At 35.0% G+C, this 19,876-nt stretch overlaps 1 protein-coding gene across 1 annotated transcript in view; it reads right to left on the reverse strand.

Annotated features, from left to right (window-relative positions):
- Positions 1-19,876, reverse strand: part of LOC129277508 (mucin-3B-like) — a gene marked incomplete at its 5' end in the record, with an annotated part of 89,978 nt that overhangs the window by 34,791 nt on the left and 35,311 nt on the right. Inside the window, 21 exons of the mRNA XM_064110052.1 lie at positions 329-552; positions 922-1,041; positions 1,984-2,169; positions 3,089-3,369; positions 3,983-4,191; positions 4,708-4,866; positions 5,325-5,489; positions 7,065-7,234; positions 7,652-7,777; positions 8,702-8,815; positions 9,573-9,743; positions 10,246-10,419; positions 11,312-11,455; positions 11,828-11,950; positions 12,423-12,597; positions 14,582-14,796; positions 15,285-15,467; positions 16,002-16,152; positions 17,060-17,215; positions 18,052-18,156; positions 19,589-19,794. Coding sequence (XP_063966122.1) covers positions 329-552; positions 922-1,041; positions 1,984-2,169; positions 3,089-3,369; positions 3,983-4,191; positions 4,708-4,866; positions 5,325-5,489; positions 7,065-7,234; positions 7,652-7,777; positions 8,702-8,815; positions 9,573-9,743; positions 10,246-10,419; positions 11,312-11,455; positions 11,828-11,950; positions 12,423-12,597; positions 14,582-14,796; positions 15,285-15,467; positions 16,002-16,152; positions 17,060-17,215; positions 18,052-18,156; positions 19,589-19,794 — 3,557 coding nt within the window. The remainder of the gene's footprint in view (positions 1-328; positions 553-921; positions 1,042-1,983; positions 2,170-3,088; positions 3,370-3,982; positions 4,192-4,707; positions 4,867-5,324; positions 5,490-7,064; positions 7,235-7,651; positions 7,778-8,701; positions 8,816-9,572; positions 9,744-10,245; positions 10,420-11,311; positions 11,456-11,827; positions 11,951-12,422; positions 12,598-14,581; positions 14,797-15,284; positions 15,468-16,001; positions 16,153-17,059; positions 17,216-18,051; positions 18,157-19,588; positions 19,795-19,876) is intronic.

The following is a 19,876-nucleotide window of genomic DNA, read 5'->3' on the forward strand; positions in this document are numbered from 1 at the left end:
GAGATGGAACTTTCTATGACCATAAAGAATTTTAGCAAGAATGGATCACAATAAGATGCACGATATGAATATGTTTTACAATCCAACAATGATACACACACAATATTTCAACCAATTTCATTGGGCTTATCTGCGTTGGCAATTTTCAATCATACTCGGGTTTCACCCTAAATTCCATTATTTCTCACCCTTTGGTTTGCATAAACTGCCATAACTTGCTGCATTTGAATGAATCTCTATGAGGATATGTTAAAAGTGTAGAATTTAAATTGCTCATGGCAACAACTCTACTATAGCTTCAACATTCTGACTGAAAATCTTTACTCACAAGACTTGAGTTGGCTGCCTGAGCGGCAAAGGCGACAAAGAAAGTAGCGTTCGTCAAGTCTTGGGTTTGAGTGTCTAGTGCCCTCGCTGTTCTTCCTTGTAGAGTGAACAGATTGTTGGTACCTGTGGTATCTGGTAAGGTGACTAGTGTGTATTCCCCTAGGCCATTGAAGGTGTAACTATAGCCATCAAGGGTGGTGATATGAGGATCACCAAGCATCCAACCTACCAAAAAATCAATAAAACACATTGAACTTTATAGATGATGAATACATGAATTTTCCAGTTTCATTTTTAGGGGATTTTGTAACTAAACAACAAAACTTTAACTTCATATACAAATTTCATGGGGAAAAACAATAAACTATATATCATATACTACATTACATATATATCAGTAAAAATACACACAAAAGCGCAATATAACAACTGGAGTAAGATTATGTATTAGAATTGCACAATATGTCGTCAAAACACATCACATTTTTTTATTTAAAAAAATTGTGAAATTCAAGATGTATATCTTAATTATACAGTAAATCCTGAAATGAACGTGGGTTCAATTATCTATCAGAGCAATCGACACCACCTTACCTGAATTTGGTGGTAAATATCCATTACATGTTCCAGCAGGTCGCTTCTCAGTGTATAGGTCACAGAAGGCTTCATCGTTAGATGCTCCACAACAGTAGTGACGAGGTGAGAAATCATACACTAAAATATAAGATATTTGAATAAGATATTAGAATAATTCATGTGAAACAATTAGTTCTATCTAATACTACTCACATAAAAAGTGTCTGACTATCAAGGTCTGACTCTCAAGGTCTTGACTTGAAAGATCTTAGTCTCAAATTTGTCTGATTTTCCATATCCGACTAGCAGTGTCTGACTCCCAAAGTTTGACTCTCAGTGTCTTACTTTCATTATCTGACTCAGACTTTTGCTATATGACTCTCAAGGTCTGACTCTAAAGTTCTAACTATCAAAGTCTGACTCTCAGTGTTGTTGTTTTTTTGGTGGGGATTTTTTACCTGATTGCTAAGAATGCATGAATGCTTGTAAGCAAGCAACCAGAGGACCGACGGCTTAAGGTCCTCTCCGAAGGACCTGGTAATGAGGATTAATGCCTTACCAAAGGGCACTAGCGCACCAAGTGGGTATCGAACCCAGGTAACTGGAATACCAATCCCCCGCTCTACCGACTGAGCTATCGCGCCTCCGTGTTGACTCTCATAATCATCAATGGAGTTTCATAAAGATGAATTTAGAACTGAAACACTACAGAATAATTCAGTCAGTTTAAAAATAGAGCTTGTGCCCTGTTTCATTAGGTTTTTTCCAATTTAAGGTCATGTTATAATCAGATTGGCCAACAGATTAGTTGTCATAAATTTATTTCATTTATTATTGATAGAAATTTTAATCAAACTGTGACCTGAAACTTATTTTTTGTATCAAGATTGATAAAGAATTATCAGAGCATCATTCAAAATGAAATTTACGATTCATTAATTGTCTCAACCATCTTTTGGCCCTATAGCCTTGAACCCTGGAACGGTCTTTGCGACATTTCATCAGGACAAAAGTATGGATGGATGAGAAATGTTTTGCATCTGTGCCTAATGAATCAGAACATTCCTTTAGAATACATACCTAGCCAATTGAGATATGCAACAAAGTCAAACGATCCCCCAGAGTTGAATTGGTATCGCTCTTCAAAGCTACTGGTTAGATCTCCTCCGTAACCTTCTATAAGAGATTGATCACCACGGTAACAGCAAAACATCCCAGCTCCATTATCGAGAGGAGATATACTGGTCTGAAGACAAAATGGCTCACCTTTAAAAAAAAAAAAAGATAATCAAACTAAGTATGACTTATACAGCCATCTATTCTCAGTAACCGAAAGTAATGTTTGGTAATGCATATCATCAATGTTAAATTTTGATAGTAAATCCTTCATCATTTTACAGATTTTAACCCAGACAATTTGAAGGCAGTGAATATGATTTGAGAAAAGTCAAGTAGAAAATACACATTTCACCATATATCAACAATGTACTCCAAATTGAGTAGGTAAAAATAAAGCATTTAGTGTTTAAGGGAAATATTGAAACAAGAGTTGTGAGATTTTTAAGTTCTTTCATATTTTTCAAGAGGGACCTCACAATAAAATGGTTCACTGCAAGTAAAAGCTTTTCAGGTACCTTCACCCTAAATAGCTGAGATGATTTGGACTGAACAGTTTTTGTAGTTCCATTGATGCATTTCTGGGTGCAGTGCATGCGAATATCAGCGGACTTATCTCAACTCTTGTGATTTACTAATAGACGATCCTTAACTCTAACAGCATAGGCTTATCATTTGATTAGTCAGCATCTGTGACAAACATCTTGTATCCCAGGTTGTTTGGAAGTTGTGAATGACTTTACACACAGTTTGCGATCCCTTCTTTAGTACAAACCACTTAAATTCCTATCAGATAAGTTAAAATCTGAATCTTGTACATAAAGATTCTTGTATAAACAAGTATCTGAATGCAAACTGAATAATTTGCCCAAATTTGAGTAGGGTTATAGGAAATTTACTCTGACAAAAAACGATGGTGAATTTCATTATTAGCACAAAAATGATCACCAGTCATGTGCTAGTTCTAGCATAATTAACTTACAAACAGCTTTTTAAATACATCAGGTGGGAACTATTGCATCTAATGATGAAACACATACTACCGTTATTATTACTTTTAGGCCCTTACCATCTAGAGTATTGATTTCTTCTATTAGTGCCTGATCCAAAGCACGCGATGATGACATGGTGGTTGATGGCCTCCTGCTACGACGTCCAGTACTGTAAGCGCCATCCTCCCCACCCTGGGTGAAGGAACAGGGACAAGTTCCGAGGTACCTATCCCATTCATCCGGGGATGGTTCTAAATTGTACCAGTCCAAGCAGAACTGTTTGGGGTTGATGGTATCTAGAGTGTTGTTCTCAAGTCGGTAGATCCATTGTCCCTTCAGGCCAGTATTACCAACATATCTAAAAGAGAAAATCAGTGGTAGTGTATTAAAGATAGAAATTGTTAGCTGTTATGGACATTAACATGAAGATACTAACTGTTATGAATCCTAACAGAGAATATAGCCTGCTTTTACAACCTTTACTCAATTGTCCTGAAATCAACAAGAATACACTTGTCAAAACGTCAAGTTTTGGTTGTCCTTTTCAGGACCAATGCATGCCTACAAAAGAATACATGGTGTATCGTGAAACCTCTAAACTCATTCTTTCTTCAGAAACCTTCAGAAGTTGTTATGCAATGTCATCAACTGTTTAATATTAAGCTTTTATGTTTCTTTCAATCAACCCATATAAAACTTGGACGTCATATAGAATTAGATATAACAAAAAGATTCATTACGTCAGGGTGATTTCTGTGAGTGCGATGTGAATCTTGCCAACCCCGTAGTCGAGGACTAAACTGGATTTAAAACCTGGATTACTACCACTACATTCAATAATGTAGACTCATCTAATAAAGATTTTATAGACTGATTAACATACAAGAGTAACTTTCATTCACACTCACAATAGGTTTCCTGACATTTTAGTACAAAAATGATAAACATCAAGAATAATAACTGTGACTCACTGATCAGGTCTGAAGCGCTCCTGGACCCCAGCAAAAGGTGGATTATCAAGGTGCATATTGACAAACTGGCCATTACCCAAGTTATATCCCATGATGACATTGGTGCTGGCCAAGGTTGCCGGGTCCCAGTTCATATCATTCTCTTGGTAGTTGAAGAGCACGAAGCTGTAACGGGAGTCCATCACCAGAGCTGCTTGAAAGGTATTCGTCTGGAGGATATAACAAACAGCAAATTAAGAAACATTGATAAAGCTTTGAACTCCCTCCCTCCTTCATTCCTTTCTTTCTTCCTTCCATCCTTGCAACCATGACAGTTAGATTTCTTGACAATATAAAAAAGGTGTACTCATGAAAAATAGCCCAATTAAATATAAATACTCAAAAGAAGAAAACAAAATCCATTATAAGGACAACAATAATGTAAGGATCAGCATGAGGAAATAACGAAAGAACAGCAAAGAAAAGACAAAAAGAAAAAGAGGAAATCAAGCAGAAAACAGAAATGAGAAACAAAGAAAGAAAGAAGGAAAGATAGGAAATATTTCAGGGGGTACATATAATCATTGTCATTCACTTATCTATTATTAAATCATTTGGCAAAGATGCCCACAAAGCAATCTACCAAATGCCCAAGTCCACCAAACGGCTGGAAGCCTACATGATGGACCATCTGTGCAATATTATTTATCCTTAGATGAGATAGCCCAAAGTGATATAATACTTACATTACTTGAGATAAATGACGGGAGATTGCTCCAAGTGACGACAAGCATCCATGTAGCATTGAACCCTGATATGTCTGATTGGAACGCTCTTATCCTGTAGCTAGCATCATCCAGCACAGCAGTCTGATTGGCAGTATTGGAATTTGACCTCTCATATACCTATATTGTGGACAAATTAGATGGATAAGACCGTATAAATAATCCAGCTCATTCTACTGATATATTTGAAATATGAATATTTCTCTTCTTATAAAAGCCTAATTATTATGGACTTCAGAAGCATGCCACAATAAACCATGCTATGCATCATACTATAGTTTCTTCAGACTGGTGACTTTCAACTCAAAGCTTTTAATGAACCACAGGTGAATAAATTACGGTGAACATTCACCGTAAGTTATAGTAAATGACTGGCCACATGACATAATTCAGAAGATCATTTGATTACAACTCATATCATACTTCTAATCACTGAGATTTGTGGGTTTTTTTTATTGATACATGTGCAAAATGCCAAAATAAAATACTACTACTACTCCTCCTACATCTACTACTACTACTACTTCTGATAATAATAATGATAATAGTAATTTATAATAATTATACGTTGACATTACCTGATAGAACACCTCTCCTTCACCATCATTTATATCAGCATCGGCCCAGAAGGGCGCCACCAGTGGCAGACGAGTGTCATTGGAGAAACCATTTGGGTATGGATTAGGGAATCCATACTTCTCATCATTTTCTTTGATGAAAATTATCAGCCCATTATCCATGAACTGTTGAAAGAGAAATGAGTTTATTGAAGATTACATTAGAATTTTGAAATACTGTAGTAATCAAACTAGTCTAAACCAAAAGAAGACCAGCAAGTAGGGAACCACGACCTCAAAAGATATCTTACAACAAACCATCACAAATTTTTATAACCACAGAAAAATTGTCTTCATTTTTTCATCATTTCTTGAGAATTTTCCTACCATGTAGAATCACTCTTCTTTTTCATTCATAATAATTTACTTTCCTTTCCACCCCCAACTTTCCACCCCCCCCCAAAAAAAAGGGACCAGTGTGTACTTAATTGTTATAATTCAACTTGATCATGTATAACAGTAATATATAATAATCACATTTTTGTTCTAATAACTTCATCAGGAAATAAAGGTACATAGTCGTTGTGATTTTGTATTTTGTAATTTATGTTCACATTATGTCACACCGTGTCACATTGTGTATCTTCACATAGTGACTATGTACATGTATTCACACTGTGCCACACTGTGCTACAATGTGTTCTAGAACACTTTCATATAGTGACTTTGTATTAACACACTGTGTCACACTGTGTTACGATGTGTTCTAGAATACTTTCACATAGTGACTATGTATTAACACAATGTGTCACACTTTGTATATGTAATAACAGACTGTGCCACACTGTGCTGCAATGTGTTCTAGAACACCTTCACATAGTGACTATGTATTAACACACTGTGCCATACTGTGCTACAATGTGTTCTAGAACACCTTCATATAGTGACTATGTATTAACACACTGTGTCACACTATGTATATGTGTTAATACACTGTGACACACTGTGCTACAATATGTTCTTGAACACTTTCACATAGTGACTATGTTCTAACACACTGTGCCACGCCGTGCTACAATGTGTTCTCGAACACCTTCACATAGTGACTCTGTATTCACTCACTGTGCCACACTGTGCTACAATGTGTTCTAGAACACCTTCACAAAGTGACTTTGTATTAAGACACTGTGTCACACTGTGCTACAATGTATTTCTAGAACACCTTCACATAGCGACTTTGTATTAACACACTGTGTCACATTATTTATATGTATTAACAGACTGTGCCACACTGTGCTACAGTGTATTCTAGAACACCTTCACATAGTGACTATGTATTAACACACTGTGTCACACTATATATATACATGTATATGTATTAACAGACTGTGCCACACTGTGTTACAATGTGATATAGAACACCTTCAAATAGTGACTTTGTATTAACACACTGGGTCACACTACATCACGCAAGTCACTATGTATTCACGTATTACTATACATTCACATGTTCTGGAACTCTTTCGCATAGTAAATATTTATTCACACTGTGTCACATTTTGTTACAATATATTCTTGGGTATTTTCACATAGTGACTATGTATTCACACTGTGTCACAGTGTGATTAGGAACACTTTTACATAGTGACTTTGTTCAAATGGTGTTACACTGCGTCACAATGTTTCCTTGCATATTTTTATATAGGGATTATGTATTCACACTGTGTCATATTGTGTAATTTCCGTTAGGGCTATGCTTACATATAGACTATAGTAGAATGTATCTCCAAATGGGAAACCAGTGGGTGGTCTGATGGTAGATGAGATCTGTTCTTGAGATGGGAACCTTTCTCCATCAGGGGAGGCAGACTCAGAGGTCAGTGAAAGCTGGCTGTCTCCATTTGATGTAGAATATGGGAATAAGATGATCTCTGTAACATAAATAGATACGATTTATATTATCAATTGACTGTATCAGATTCAGATGTTAGTGAAAGCTGGGTGTCTCCATCTGAAGTAGAATATGGGAATAAAGATATCATATTTCATAGAGCAAAATACAAAAAGAAATATTGAGTGGGTGACATCATCGGTCCCCTCATTTGCATACCAACCAGGATGCATATAGTTGTGATGTGAAATTAAGCAAAATTTTAAATTATCATAACCTTCTTACTTTACATCTGATTAAATTTTGTGTTATAATTGTTTGATTATTCTCTCTTTATTCAAATCAACTTTTGGTTTGGTGGGCCTGCCCTTTAAGTGTCAAAATAAATTTGTACCTACAACATAAATCTGAAATAAATTTCACAGAACTGAAAGTAAATTCAGACCTAGATTCATACCTATGCATGTAATACCATCTCCAATGAATCCATCATCACACATGCATATATAGCTGCCATTGGTATTAGTACAAGTAGCATTCATTCCACAGTTATTTAGGACAGAGCTACTGCACTCATCAATATCTAAAGAGAGAGAAAAAAGAAATAATGTAATTATTTGTCTATAAAAGCTTTAAAACAAAATTACATTTTATGCAGAGAGATGCAGGGACAAGACAATCAAACAGAACATATTTGCAATGACAAAATTTTTTCCATATATTATGCTCATTTTTATAGCATTATTTTTTTCATTAAATGCTTAATGTGTTTTGAGTAAAAAAAGTCCCTGAAATAATTGAATTGGCAACCATATTGAAACATTAAAATTTTTATCAGATTTGTGACTTGTAAAGATATTCTTTCTCTATATATATTGAATTCTGATATAAGGAGACATGCAGCAATGGAAGAAGATACTGAAGTTGCCGATTTGAGGAATAATAAGTGTTCAAATAAGGGTTCACATAATATATTTTCTGAAGTGAGCTAATACATGTATCACTATTGTACCTCTGTCGAGACTTTAAAAAAATCTTCCAAAAACTTTTTTTATTTAACTCTTAGCTCTTTATGCGCCTTGAGCACTCTACAGAGTGGATTTGGTGCTTTATAAGTCACATTATTCCTAAGTTATGGAATAACCTCCCCTCTGATATAAAATACAGTTCAACTCTTTCTAGGTTCAAGAGACTTATTAGAAAATTATTAACCTGTGTTTAAAAAACTTTCAGTCAATTATTTGTTATTATCTCATTGAAAGTCCCCGCTCCCCTTTTTTTTTCCGGCTGTTGCATCGGTGTACTTAGTGTAATTATCATTATTTATAGTATATTTTCAGTGTACATTTTAACTCGGTGGCCCCTTTTTATAAGCTCTGCTTTCTCCGGGGTCACCAAACCATTATTCTATTGTTATATTTGTATCTATTTATGTAATTGTTTGTAAATAAATAAATTGAATTGAATTATTAATATTATCATTGATTGGAATAGAAGACAGTCATACCCTGTTCGCAGTTGGTTCCTGTCCATCCAGTAGTACACTCACATCGATACTGATTAATCTCGTTAAAACAAGTACCATTGTTCTGACATGGTCCACTTGAACACTCATTGATATCTAACACAAAGGAAATGAGTCAAATAACAAATTACTCTAAACACAACTAGGAAATGTTTATGTGCTTCATGAGATACCACAAATTTTTAGTTTTCCTACGTGACTTAAGTTCATATAGCCCATATCAATATTTCAACAAGAATGTTAATTTTTTTTTATCAAAACGTTTGTAGAAAACAGGAACATTAATCTGCAACTTCTATTTCAACTTTTGGTGAAGGAAATTAAAATGACAGGGAATTTGATTTAGCATCTAAGAACATATTACGGTTAATGAGAAAGGGTCTAATAAAGAATGTCAACTTTTGTCACTAGGATAGAAATTCATGTTTGTTACCAAAGTTTTTTTATTTAAAAGCCCACTATTAATGTTTCATTGCATTTCATTTTGTTTATTTCCATTTCCAACATTTACAATTGGTTTTGTACATCTCGATATACAGATATAAGCAATACAACATACACAAATTATTGTCAAGATTATTATACAAACAGTTTAGGAATGGAGGATGCTGCTAAAAAAGCAGAACTTGTAAGTTGCAGCCTCCTATCTAAAATATTTTTATAAATAGTATAGACAAAAAAAAACAATAGTAAAACATATAAATAGTACAGACCACAAAAACACACAAATGATGACTTTATATAATATATATATACTTGTAATGTTAATTGAAAAAGACTACAAACTAAAAGTAAACAATCGCTATTTCCAGAAAAATCATCATCCTCATCATTATCTTCACCATCAACATACCTGTGCATATGGGAATGGTCCCTTTGACTGTCCCGTTGTCACATCTCACACTGGCTCCCTCTGGAGTCATTTGATAGCCAATGTTACAGGTGAAACCAATGACCTCACTGTGATTGAAGGCAGTTCCGTTGAGGGCACCATTATTTGGTTCTCTTGGTAAAATGCAACTCGCTGTTTGAATAAATACATCAAGAGATTCAATATCTCAGTTTTCCAATAATTCATTATCATTTTTTTTTCTTCAATATTTACCACACATACAACTTTTGTAAATCAGCTTCCTATATCCTTTAAACTGCTTGAATTCATTTTAAACAAATTCTAAAGTTAAACCTCAAATAATAATTTCATCATAGCCTATAAAAAGCTTCTATAGCAAAGGTTAAATAATGGGTATTATACTAAAAATTAAGTTTCATCTAACATTCAAAAGCATAGTAACTGTCGAGTCTTTATCCATTCGTTGATTATGTGAAAATTTGAATTTAAACTACATGGTAATGAATTCATTTCTCTTTAACAAAAGGCCCTTTAAACACTTTTCTCATATGTTCACTGATTGTATATGACAAAGCTACAAATATTGTATCATGAAAATTTCCAGCCTATTCCATGCTTGAAGGTGATTTTATTGATTTAAAGTTAATAGAGAGTTTCTTTGGTTTATGCTTACCATAACACTGTGGTAGAGGTGAATTGAAAGCACCATCAATGCATGTATCACTGGTGTTCCCTATCAGAACATAGCCATTATTACAAGTATACTGCACCACGGAACCGTTGGTATAAACCGTCTGGAACGGTGAGATGGTACCCTGAGATGGGATCCCAGGGCTAGCACATAAACCTGGGTGAAAATCAAAATTGTATACGTTGTATTCTTGCTAATCTAATCACAAGTGAGCATCGGATATACATTTATTGGACAATACATTATATCATTCAATCAATCAAATAGAAGATGGTGATGATGGTAGTAGCGAAGAGTATAATGGTAATGATTGTGATGATCATAGTGAGGACGGTGGTGAAGATTATGAAGAAGAGAATCTAAGGTGATTAAAGCAGTGGTGATTATGATGATGATAATAAAGATGATTATGAAGAGGAAGATAATGATGATGATGATGATGATGTTGTTGATGATGTTGATGAAGATGATAATGATGGTGGTGATGATGCTGATGGTGGTTTTGATGATGATGATGATGATGATGATAGCATCTGAGAAGCAATCTTAATGTACTCTGAAAACATATTTTGATAATCACTTTGATTACATTTGAGAAGGCATCATAATTATTTGGAAGAGTAATATATTACTATCTGCTGCTCAAAACTCGGTCAGTAATGAAAGAATTATCAGGTGAACATATTTTAATTCCCTCAAAAAAGTTGACATAAATTTTGAAAATTATCTAAATTACACTTAGTTCTACTTAATTTTTTGTGATTCCAAATAAGTATAGTGAGTCTTAGTCTTAAAGATATATTTAGTATAGTTAATTACAGGTAAGTGTAGTGTAAGTGAATATTGTGTTACACATCAATCTTCAAAGTAATACATCATTAAACAAATTAAAGTAAGAAATTTTTGCTATAACAATTAAATGAGCTTGGGCTATTTTCATACACAAAAGTGTACTATATTTTACATAAACAATGATACATGAACAATGTCAATTTCTTTAAGGATTCTTTGATAATGCCTATGAAGTCAGAGAAAGATTTCAACAAACCTGTACATAGTTCTGGCGATTCATCATAATTATCCAGACAATCATACGGCCAATCATCACAGACATAGGAGAATGGAATGTACACGCCATCAGGACAACGGAAGTGATCTGGCTTCGGACAGAAAGCAGTCACATTCCTCATATCTGAACAAACAAAGGAAAAGAAAGAAGGTTTACAACATTTCAATCCGGCCGGATTCATAACACTATTAATCATAGTAAAACTAATAATAATGTTGATAATAATATTTTCCCAGGATAGGCAATTCAACATTGAATGGTTAATTACAAATTACTGTTATAAGCTCCTGAAATCCTGTCATTTTGATTGTCAAGAGGACACCAAAGTTGAACAGAGCTTTTGGTATTGGTAACAATATTCATGAAACAAGGCATAGTTCACTTTAAGTATGAACATAATAGTCCAAATTCACAAAACTTGTTTTAATTCATTTAAAAAAAATGATACTGTAAATTAAGGAAATGCCTCTGACAGGGAAAGGCCTATCAACTTACTGCAGCAGAGTTCTTCTGAGTCATCATAGTTATTTAGGCAATCTCCCGGATACTCGTCACAAACATAGAGCTCTGGAATACAGGTTCCTTCAGGACAGCGGAAATAATCCTCCTGACATTGTACTGCATCACAAAGGAAGATGATATTAAGAAAATCAGACAATTCCTTCTATCAATGAGTGACACATATTGAATCTACAGGAAAATCTTATTGTTTTATCAATTACAGTAAATAGAGATTATGGTGGCCCCTTCAAAGTATCATTATCAGTATCCATTTATATCATCACTATCATCATCATCACCATAAACCTTATCATCATCATCACAAGCATCATCATCAGATCATTAACACCATCATCAGAATATCACATCATCACAATCATCTCCTCCTAATCAACATCATTGTCATCATCATCATCATCATAATCATCACCATCATCATCATCTTACTACCAACATGAAGAACAACAACATAATCACAGTAATCATCATCATCATCAACACCATCCCTGCCATCATCATCATCATAAACAGCACAAAACCATCTCTAACCAAATTCTTAAGCAATGAGTACAAAAAGTCATGGACTTACAGAGGCAACTGATTCCATCTCCTTGGTAACCTTCCCTACAGAAGCATCCCAAGACCCCCTCCCTGATCTCACAAGATGAGTACTCGCTGCAGGAGATTGCTTGACAGACAGTGGTACCATTAGAGGAACAGGTGCATTCCTCCATACATCCATTTGTTAGCCAGGTCTCACCAACCTGAAACAGGATTGATTTCATGAGATAGAAAAAGAGAAATTTTGGAGAACAAATGAAAAATGAGAACATTTAGTGCACCTTAGGAGGCTGCCCCACCTCACTCTCAGTTTCAGCTGGTTTATGACAGAATTAGTGTTATCCCTTTCTTCCCATTACCTTCCATGCCATGAAATATATCTTGGAAGTGTATTTAATTACAGTTTGCATGAAGTAATTGCGTTTTTCATCATTTGCTTTGTAATCATATTGCAATTCACAAATTTGTAAATTGACCCCATTCAGCCTGTGCTGATAGCCAATATATATATGTGCATGTATTCAATTTCAATCTATTCAACCATAAATATATAAAAATCATTCAATGTACATATAAAATAGATGATACAAAATATGGCTATACCATAAAAAAGGCAAATTGCTTGTAGATAATAGCCCAAAAAGACAATAGTAACAAAATTTGCAATAAACATCATAAAAATGTACATAAACAACATAAAAATGCACATCAATTAATAAAATAGAATTATAATAGAGGGAGAAATCTTACTGAAGGAGTATGTTTGAGCATTCAACAGCTCTGCTAAAGCCAGAGTAATTATTGTGGCTGGGCTGATAAAACCTCGTATCTCAAAATTTAAATATTTTGATGACAGTTCAGAATAAGCTCGATATTAGAGTTATAACGTGGGTAGCAACCTTCTTTTGCCTCTAAAGAGCTCTACACAGGTATCAGGAGACTATTCAGACAATATGAGACTGCCACCATTGCCATATTTCAAAAATACAGCCTTTTCTAAGCTGCCCTAAATTTTTTTAATTTTGAGAAGTTTTATCAGCCCAGTCACTTTATGCTGAATTGATTGAAGAGCACTTAAGGACTTCTGACAAAGCACCTAGAGACTTCCAATAAAGTAAGTGTGAAAAGGTTCAAATTATTATTTAATCATATTACTGGAAATTTCCTTTATTTAATGAAACCTTATACTCCAATATATGAGGTAGAGTTATTTCCAGGTTATTGATTTCAAAAGTCATTATGATACTGACAATAATTATAATAACTATAATAATAGATCATGACAAATTATTCATACATTTTGCTCAAATTTTGATGAGAATTTGGCAAACTTACCCTTGAAAAATATCAACAATATCAACAGAAACTCCTTTTTTTTAATAAGAATTTACGTTTAATCCCGGGGGGGGGGGGCCACTTCCATTGACGAGTGGATACCATGCGCGACCACGGGGTCTCGAAAAGCACCCTAAACACGTATTTTCCATGTTCTGAAAATGCACCCCTTAACAAGTATTGGCGTCTCAAACCCTACCCTTAAAAAGTATTGGAAACAAAACTATACTCTTGGCAAGTATTCCCTTAAATGAACCCCTAAACAAGTACAGCGATATTTTATTGTGTTACGGGTCCGTCGGTCGTAGTTTACATAATTTACACACCATTTGGTTTAGTACGACCCCATCTTCCTCACCTCGCGCAAATCGGGACAAATCGGGACATCCTTTATACAACATTTTAATTTTGTTTTATCATCCCCGCAAATTTGACCCTAAACACGTAGCTTTCCTAGCGAAATAGATACCCTTTTTTCATTATTTTTGTGTTTTTGACACCCTTATCACGTTACATACGTAACGTGCCCTATCTTGAAAAAGACATCCTTTTTACGTGTTTTTTTGGTCGCGCATTGTATCCACTCGTCAATGTAAGTGGCCCCCCCGGGTTTAATCCTATGTTCAGTTTTAGGCGACCTCCTTTATACATACATGTAATACAGTGAAACCTGTCTATAGTGACCATCAAAGGGGAACACAAAATGTAGCCTTTATAGACAGGTGGCTGCTAAAGATAGGTTCTTATATGTACACACAATCTGCCTCCATGGAAATCAGTTTTAGTGGTCACTATAGGCAGGTGGCTGCTATAGACAGGTGGTCACTAACACAGGTTTGACTGTATTCTTACCATATGATAAAATCCATTTGAGACACATCCACAGGACTCTAAAGGAACACACTCATTCCCTTCCAGGACATAGCCAGGATCACAGAAGCAACCCTCAAGACATGTAGCATCATTACAAAGGAGATCGTCTCCAGAGACTGTATGCACGTTGTAGCATGAAGGCTGGCAGGCTGATCCACAGTAGCTGAAGGTGGAGTTAGTACCACACTCAATAGCTGATGAACAACAACATGAATTCATCAAGTTGAGAAATTAGTACATAATACGCTTTTCCTTGAGAGTTTCTAGTTAAAACTACAGGCAGAGGTGCCTCCATTGGTAATTTTGCGCCCTTCAGTGAATATTTCTATTGGAGGTGCCTCCAATAAAACTATTCGACTTGACTAATTAAATGAACTTCTTCTTCAGAAATGCTTAATGAACAATGCTTACATGATAAATGTCAAACAGTAAAATTGCAAAGATTAACAATCAACAATATTGCAACATACACATCAATCATTGTTATCACTTAAAAGTGGCATTATGAGGAGACTAGAGAAAACCAAACAGCCTCCTTTAAAAAAAAAATACAAAAGAAGTGTTTTACATGTAGATTAGAAAAAGACCCTCTCCGGTAAACTTTAAGCAACCTCAAAGATATAGGGTCTCAAACATCAGAAGAAGTGAATTTCAATGTATCAAATATTCTGCTCATACTTACGACATAGTTCAGAGGATCGCCATCCATCAACTACATATCCCCGTATCCTGCATTCCCGAGCAGCGGTTGTAAAGACATCACAAATACCTTCACCAATGGGGTAGGTGGCACAGAAGTCATAAAGGCAACTCTGATAGAAGGTAGACAAGGTGTTGACACGCCTGATGCACTCACCAAAGGGCCCTAAATATGAAATAATGAGCATTGGGACAATGACTACCATTTCAATAAAAAAATATTATTTGATCAAAGTTAATAACAACAAAACAGAGGAGAAAATAGAAACTTCAGCACTTTATCATGATATGCAGTACACAATAGACCTTACGCATTGATGTCATTGTGCCAATATCTTTGATGTCAGAGCATTTGTCTTGCATGCATTTCTGATCAGCAGCTGGCGCATCTTTATGGATATTCCAATATTCTCTGAGGGAGGGCGCTGTGAGATTATGATGTCATATGCATAAGGTCTATACAAGACAATGTCAATGTTTCATTGCATCTTTATTTAGAACTTCAAATGGGTTTTAACAGTGAATGTTCCTTCAAACTCTAATGAACATAACTTCCTTATTTCTTTACCAGAGTCTGAAAGAATCTGTTTAAAATCTTATTTCCATCTGTTGACAAAACTAAACTGCATTTTATTGTGGACTTGGCTGTTACGTGGCAAAAAAGACAAACAATGAGATAGAAAGAACAAAAAATAGCTACCTGTCAGATTCATCAACATATCACACAGAGAGGAAGCAGCAGAAATGATTGATGCATTGTGGGTATCACAAGGGTCATCTGGAGGTGCAACATAGGCTGGACAGTCCTCTGGGTTCTCAACATAGCTCGTTGTGAACTGCATCAGGGAAGCCTAAAAAACACAAAACATTTTACTCTTTTACTATTGCAATTAGACCAACTCCCCTTTAGATCTCAACTGCAAAGATCCATGCATCCAATGCTACATCATGCACAAATGTTAATATATATATATGTATATGAAAAGGGTATTGCTATGTAGTTTTTCCACAAATTTGTAACAATTTATCTAATCAAATACTAAAATACTACTATCATAATATCCTTTAAATAAGGTGTATTAATGGCAAAGGTTTTACAAAATCTTTGAAGAAAGAATTTCAACAGATTGTCCAACATTAGTGCATTTTTGTTTATGTTTTGCCACTTTGTTTTGTTTCTTTATTCTTATATATATGTTGTAAACTTTACATGACTGAATACGTTCCAGACAAAAATTTGAAGCGAATGGTATGAAATAAAAAATTGGCAGTCTGTTTTCCATTCAGTCAATACAAAACAAATGCAAATTTTGAGGGGCCAAATTTATCCCCCACACCATAGCCATGATTAAATGGGCTAAGTAATTCATATCTATGGTTAGACAAGGGGTAAATGAATCCAGAAAAAATATTTGGTAAAGTGCCCATATCACTTCTAATCTATTACAACTTCTGGTTTCAAAGAAATCAAGAGGAAGTGAACCTTTCCTCATGGAGTGCCCTGTGGAATTCTCTTCAACACAGTTTGAAAACCAAGAGATCAGCAACCACCTCCAGGGGAACCTGAAGAAATATTTGTATATAAGAGTGCTTTTTGACAGACAACCATTATGTATTCCTAGTCAAAGTTTGAATCTGTAATGTATTTTTTTCTTGTCTCATTGTTCTGAAGCACTGTGAAAAGCTAATTAAGGTGGAAAGTGCACTATATTCATCATAAGCATTATTATCATTATTATTACAATTATGTATACATACCACAGAACCAGTAACAGTACGTGTATCATCATCAGGATTTCCGTTGTAATCACCAGCTAATCCACACATCACATTAGCAAAGGTCGAATTGAGGATGAGAGTCAGAGATGATGTTATTCCCCATTCCACAGTCAAACCAAAATCACTTGATATTACCTGAGATAAAGGACATTTACTGTAATATTTTTCATACATCTACTACTACTACTACTACTACTACTACTACTACTTCTACAACTAATAATAATGATGATGATGACGATGATATATAAAGTAATAGTGTGGTGTCTACTGCCTAATATGTGAGAGGTGTTGTGTATTTTTAAACTCTGGACTTGTTATATAACATTACCCTAATCTAACCTCAAGGAACAAAGTTTTTACTTTTAAACTTCTGTACACATCTATTTTTATCTTCAACAACCTATAGATATATGAGGTAGAAAGTAGATTGATAACACAACTAAATTTGAATAACTAGATACGTACTGTACTTACATTCACAAGGGGTGATTAAAAGAAATAAAAGGGAATTGGGATGCAATTTTATCCACTTCAAGCTACTGAAAGTCATGGTCATGGCTTTAAGAATACATGTCTTAAAATAAATACTGAAATCGTGTCTAACCACTTATCTTAATACCTTTACATTTTTTGAAATAAATCAAAATGAGAGGAGCATAAAAATATTTTGAATCATATATTAAAGTGCAAAAGCTCTTAATAGATACAGGGATGTAGAATTGTACATGTGTATTTCCAAAGATCAAACAACTTACATTGCACCTATCATTTCTGAGGCATAATTTTATGTGCTTGAGTTAACTAAAAGTGAGATAATTTTGCATAAAGATTCAAACTCTGCTTTAAATCTTTGAATAACTCAAAAACAATAATTCAGAACTTCTAAGACTCCATATCAATATTTAAAAAGTATATAGCCTGCATCACAGGAGTTGTTGCTCTGTTCAGAGTAGTTGAAATCAACTTACTATAGATGAGCCTGTATTCCTAACTGTAAGTGCAGTGGATGGTTGTACAGGGAGAATAACATCTATACCATCAATTGATACACTGCGTCCCATCAGAGAAATAAGCTGTAAAACAATGAGATATATTGCATGTTTAAAATGTGACTAAGGCAAGTTAGAAATGATTTTTCAAATCAAACTTTCTCTTTTGGAACACAAGATAAAGATCAAATAAAAGGTACAAACTAGATACCTCATAAAAGTTATACTGTCAAGCACACACACATGTAACCTAGACATCTCACCAAAAGAGCCACGTCTTTTCCGCAGGAATCCAGCAAACCGGCTTCTTTCAAACACTTATCCTCATATAGGTCGAGCCACTGTCAAAAAGATACGACTGCTAATTGCTGTAAGTGACCTGACCTTGGGTTTGAGTCCAACTTTCTATGGCGCAAATATCCAACTACTTAGCCAGTTGCAGAATTATCAATATTGTTTTACATTGTTCGTGAGAAATAAGGCCAGTGAAACAGTGGTCGATTCCCTTTTTGGCAATCTGCTGAGCATCATTTACAGTAGCTTTTCGCTAATGTTTTATCGGAGATGAAATGTGATGATTAACAATGAAAAGAATTCCTGTATTGTCAAGCCACATTGAAGTTCTCTCATTATTTCTCTTTGCTTTTCAAATGTTTTTTTTTCTCCTGCCAATAAGGTCCTTTTGGACAAAGCAACACTTTCCGCTTTGAAAGTGAGATAAATTTTTCCTAACAAGATCAATTTCTTTAACCCCCTTCCCCTAATATTACTAAAAGTCTGAATCTGGACTCGGAATAGTTGTTTTCCATAATAATAATTATACCAACATGCTCATAATTATAGTGCATATCACCGCCAAATGCGTCCCTATGCGCTCAATTGGATATTATTACCCTGGCTTTAGCCCTGCAGCCTTTTACAGCACGGTGGCATTTCAAGGAATAAATTCCTGCCAGGTACCCATTCATCTCACCTGGGTTGAGTGCAGCACAATGTGGATGAATTTCTTGCTAAAACAATTTATGCCATGGCTGGGATTTGAAACCACGACCCTCTGTTTCAAAGTCAGAAGACTAATCCACTGGGCCACAACGCTCCATAATGCTGCTTGTAAGCTAAACGCAACTGATGACCGATTCTCAATAATCTGTTGTCCCATCTGCTTTATAGGTTTATATATGATCTCTTGATCTTTTTGGATTACAAATCTGGTTGACGAGCATCAAAATGCAGATTTTTGTTCTTTCATCATCATTATCATGAGTATTTAAAGTCCATTTTTCCCACTTTGTGGGCGGGTTGGACTGTTCATATCCTTGATGGCTCTCGTCCACACTGTCCTGTCATTTGGGTCAATGTGGGTGACGTTTGACACTTTTTTGTTTACTTTGATATTTGTATTTGTCATACATGTATTTGATTTGGATAATGGAATGATCACCTTACGTCAAGACAGATTTTGGTGCCTTAATTGATTAAATAAAATATTTCATGTTAACAGGGAGGGTATACTTACTATATCATCTACAATCACGTCTACTCCAACAACCTGTGCATAGTCAGGAAAGTTAGTTGATTTATCGTTGTTTATGACAACTCGGAAACGTGATGAGTCGGCAAGGCAGTCAGATGCAAGCAGATATTCACATTCTCCCTGGAAGTTGTATGACCTTGTGTCAAAGGTCAAAAAGTGTGGGTCACCATAGGCATGTGCAGTCACACCTTGAATTGAAAGACATTGTTAGAAAAGAGAATCATTATAGGACAGAAGTTTGAGGGATCTTTTTATCATGATAGAATGGTA

This window comes from Lytechinus pictus, chromosome 15 (assembly GCF_037042905.1).
Source record: "Lytechinus pictus isolate F3 Inbred chromosome 15, Lp3.0, whole genome shotgun sequence".
Classification (NCBI taxonomy): Eukaryota; Metazoa; Echinodermata; class Echinoidea; order Temnopleuroida; family Toxopneustidae; genus Lytechinus; species Lytechinus pictus.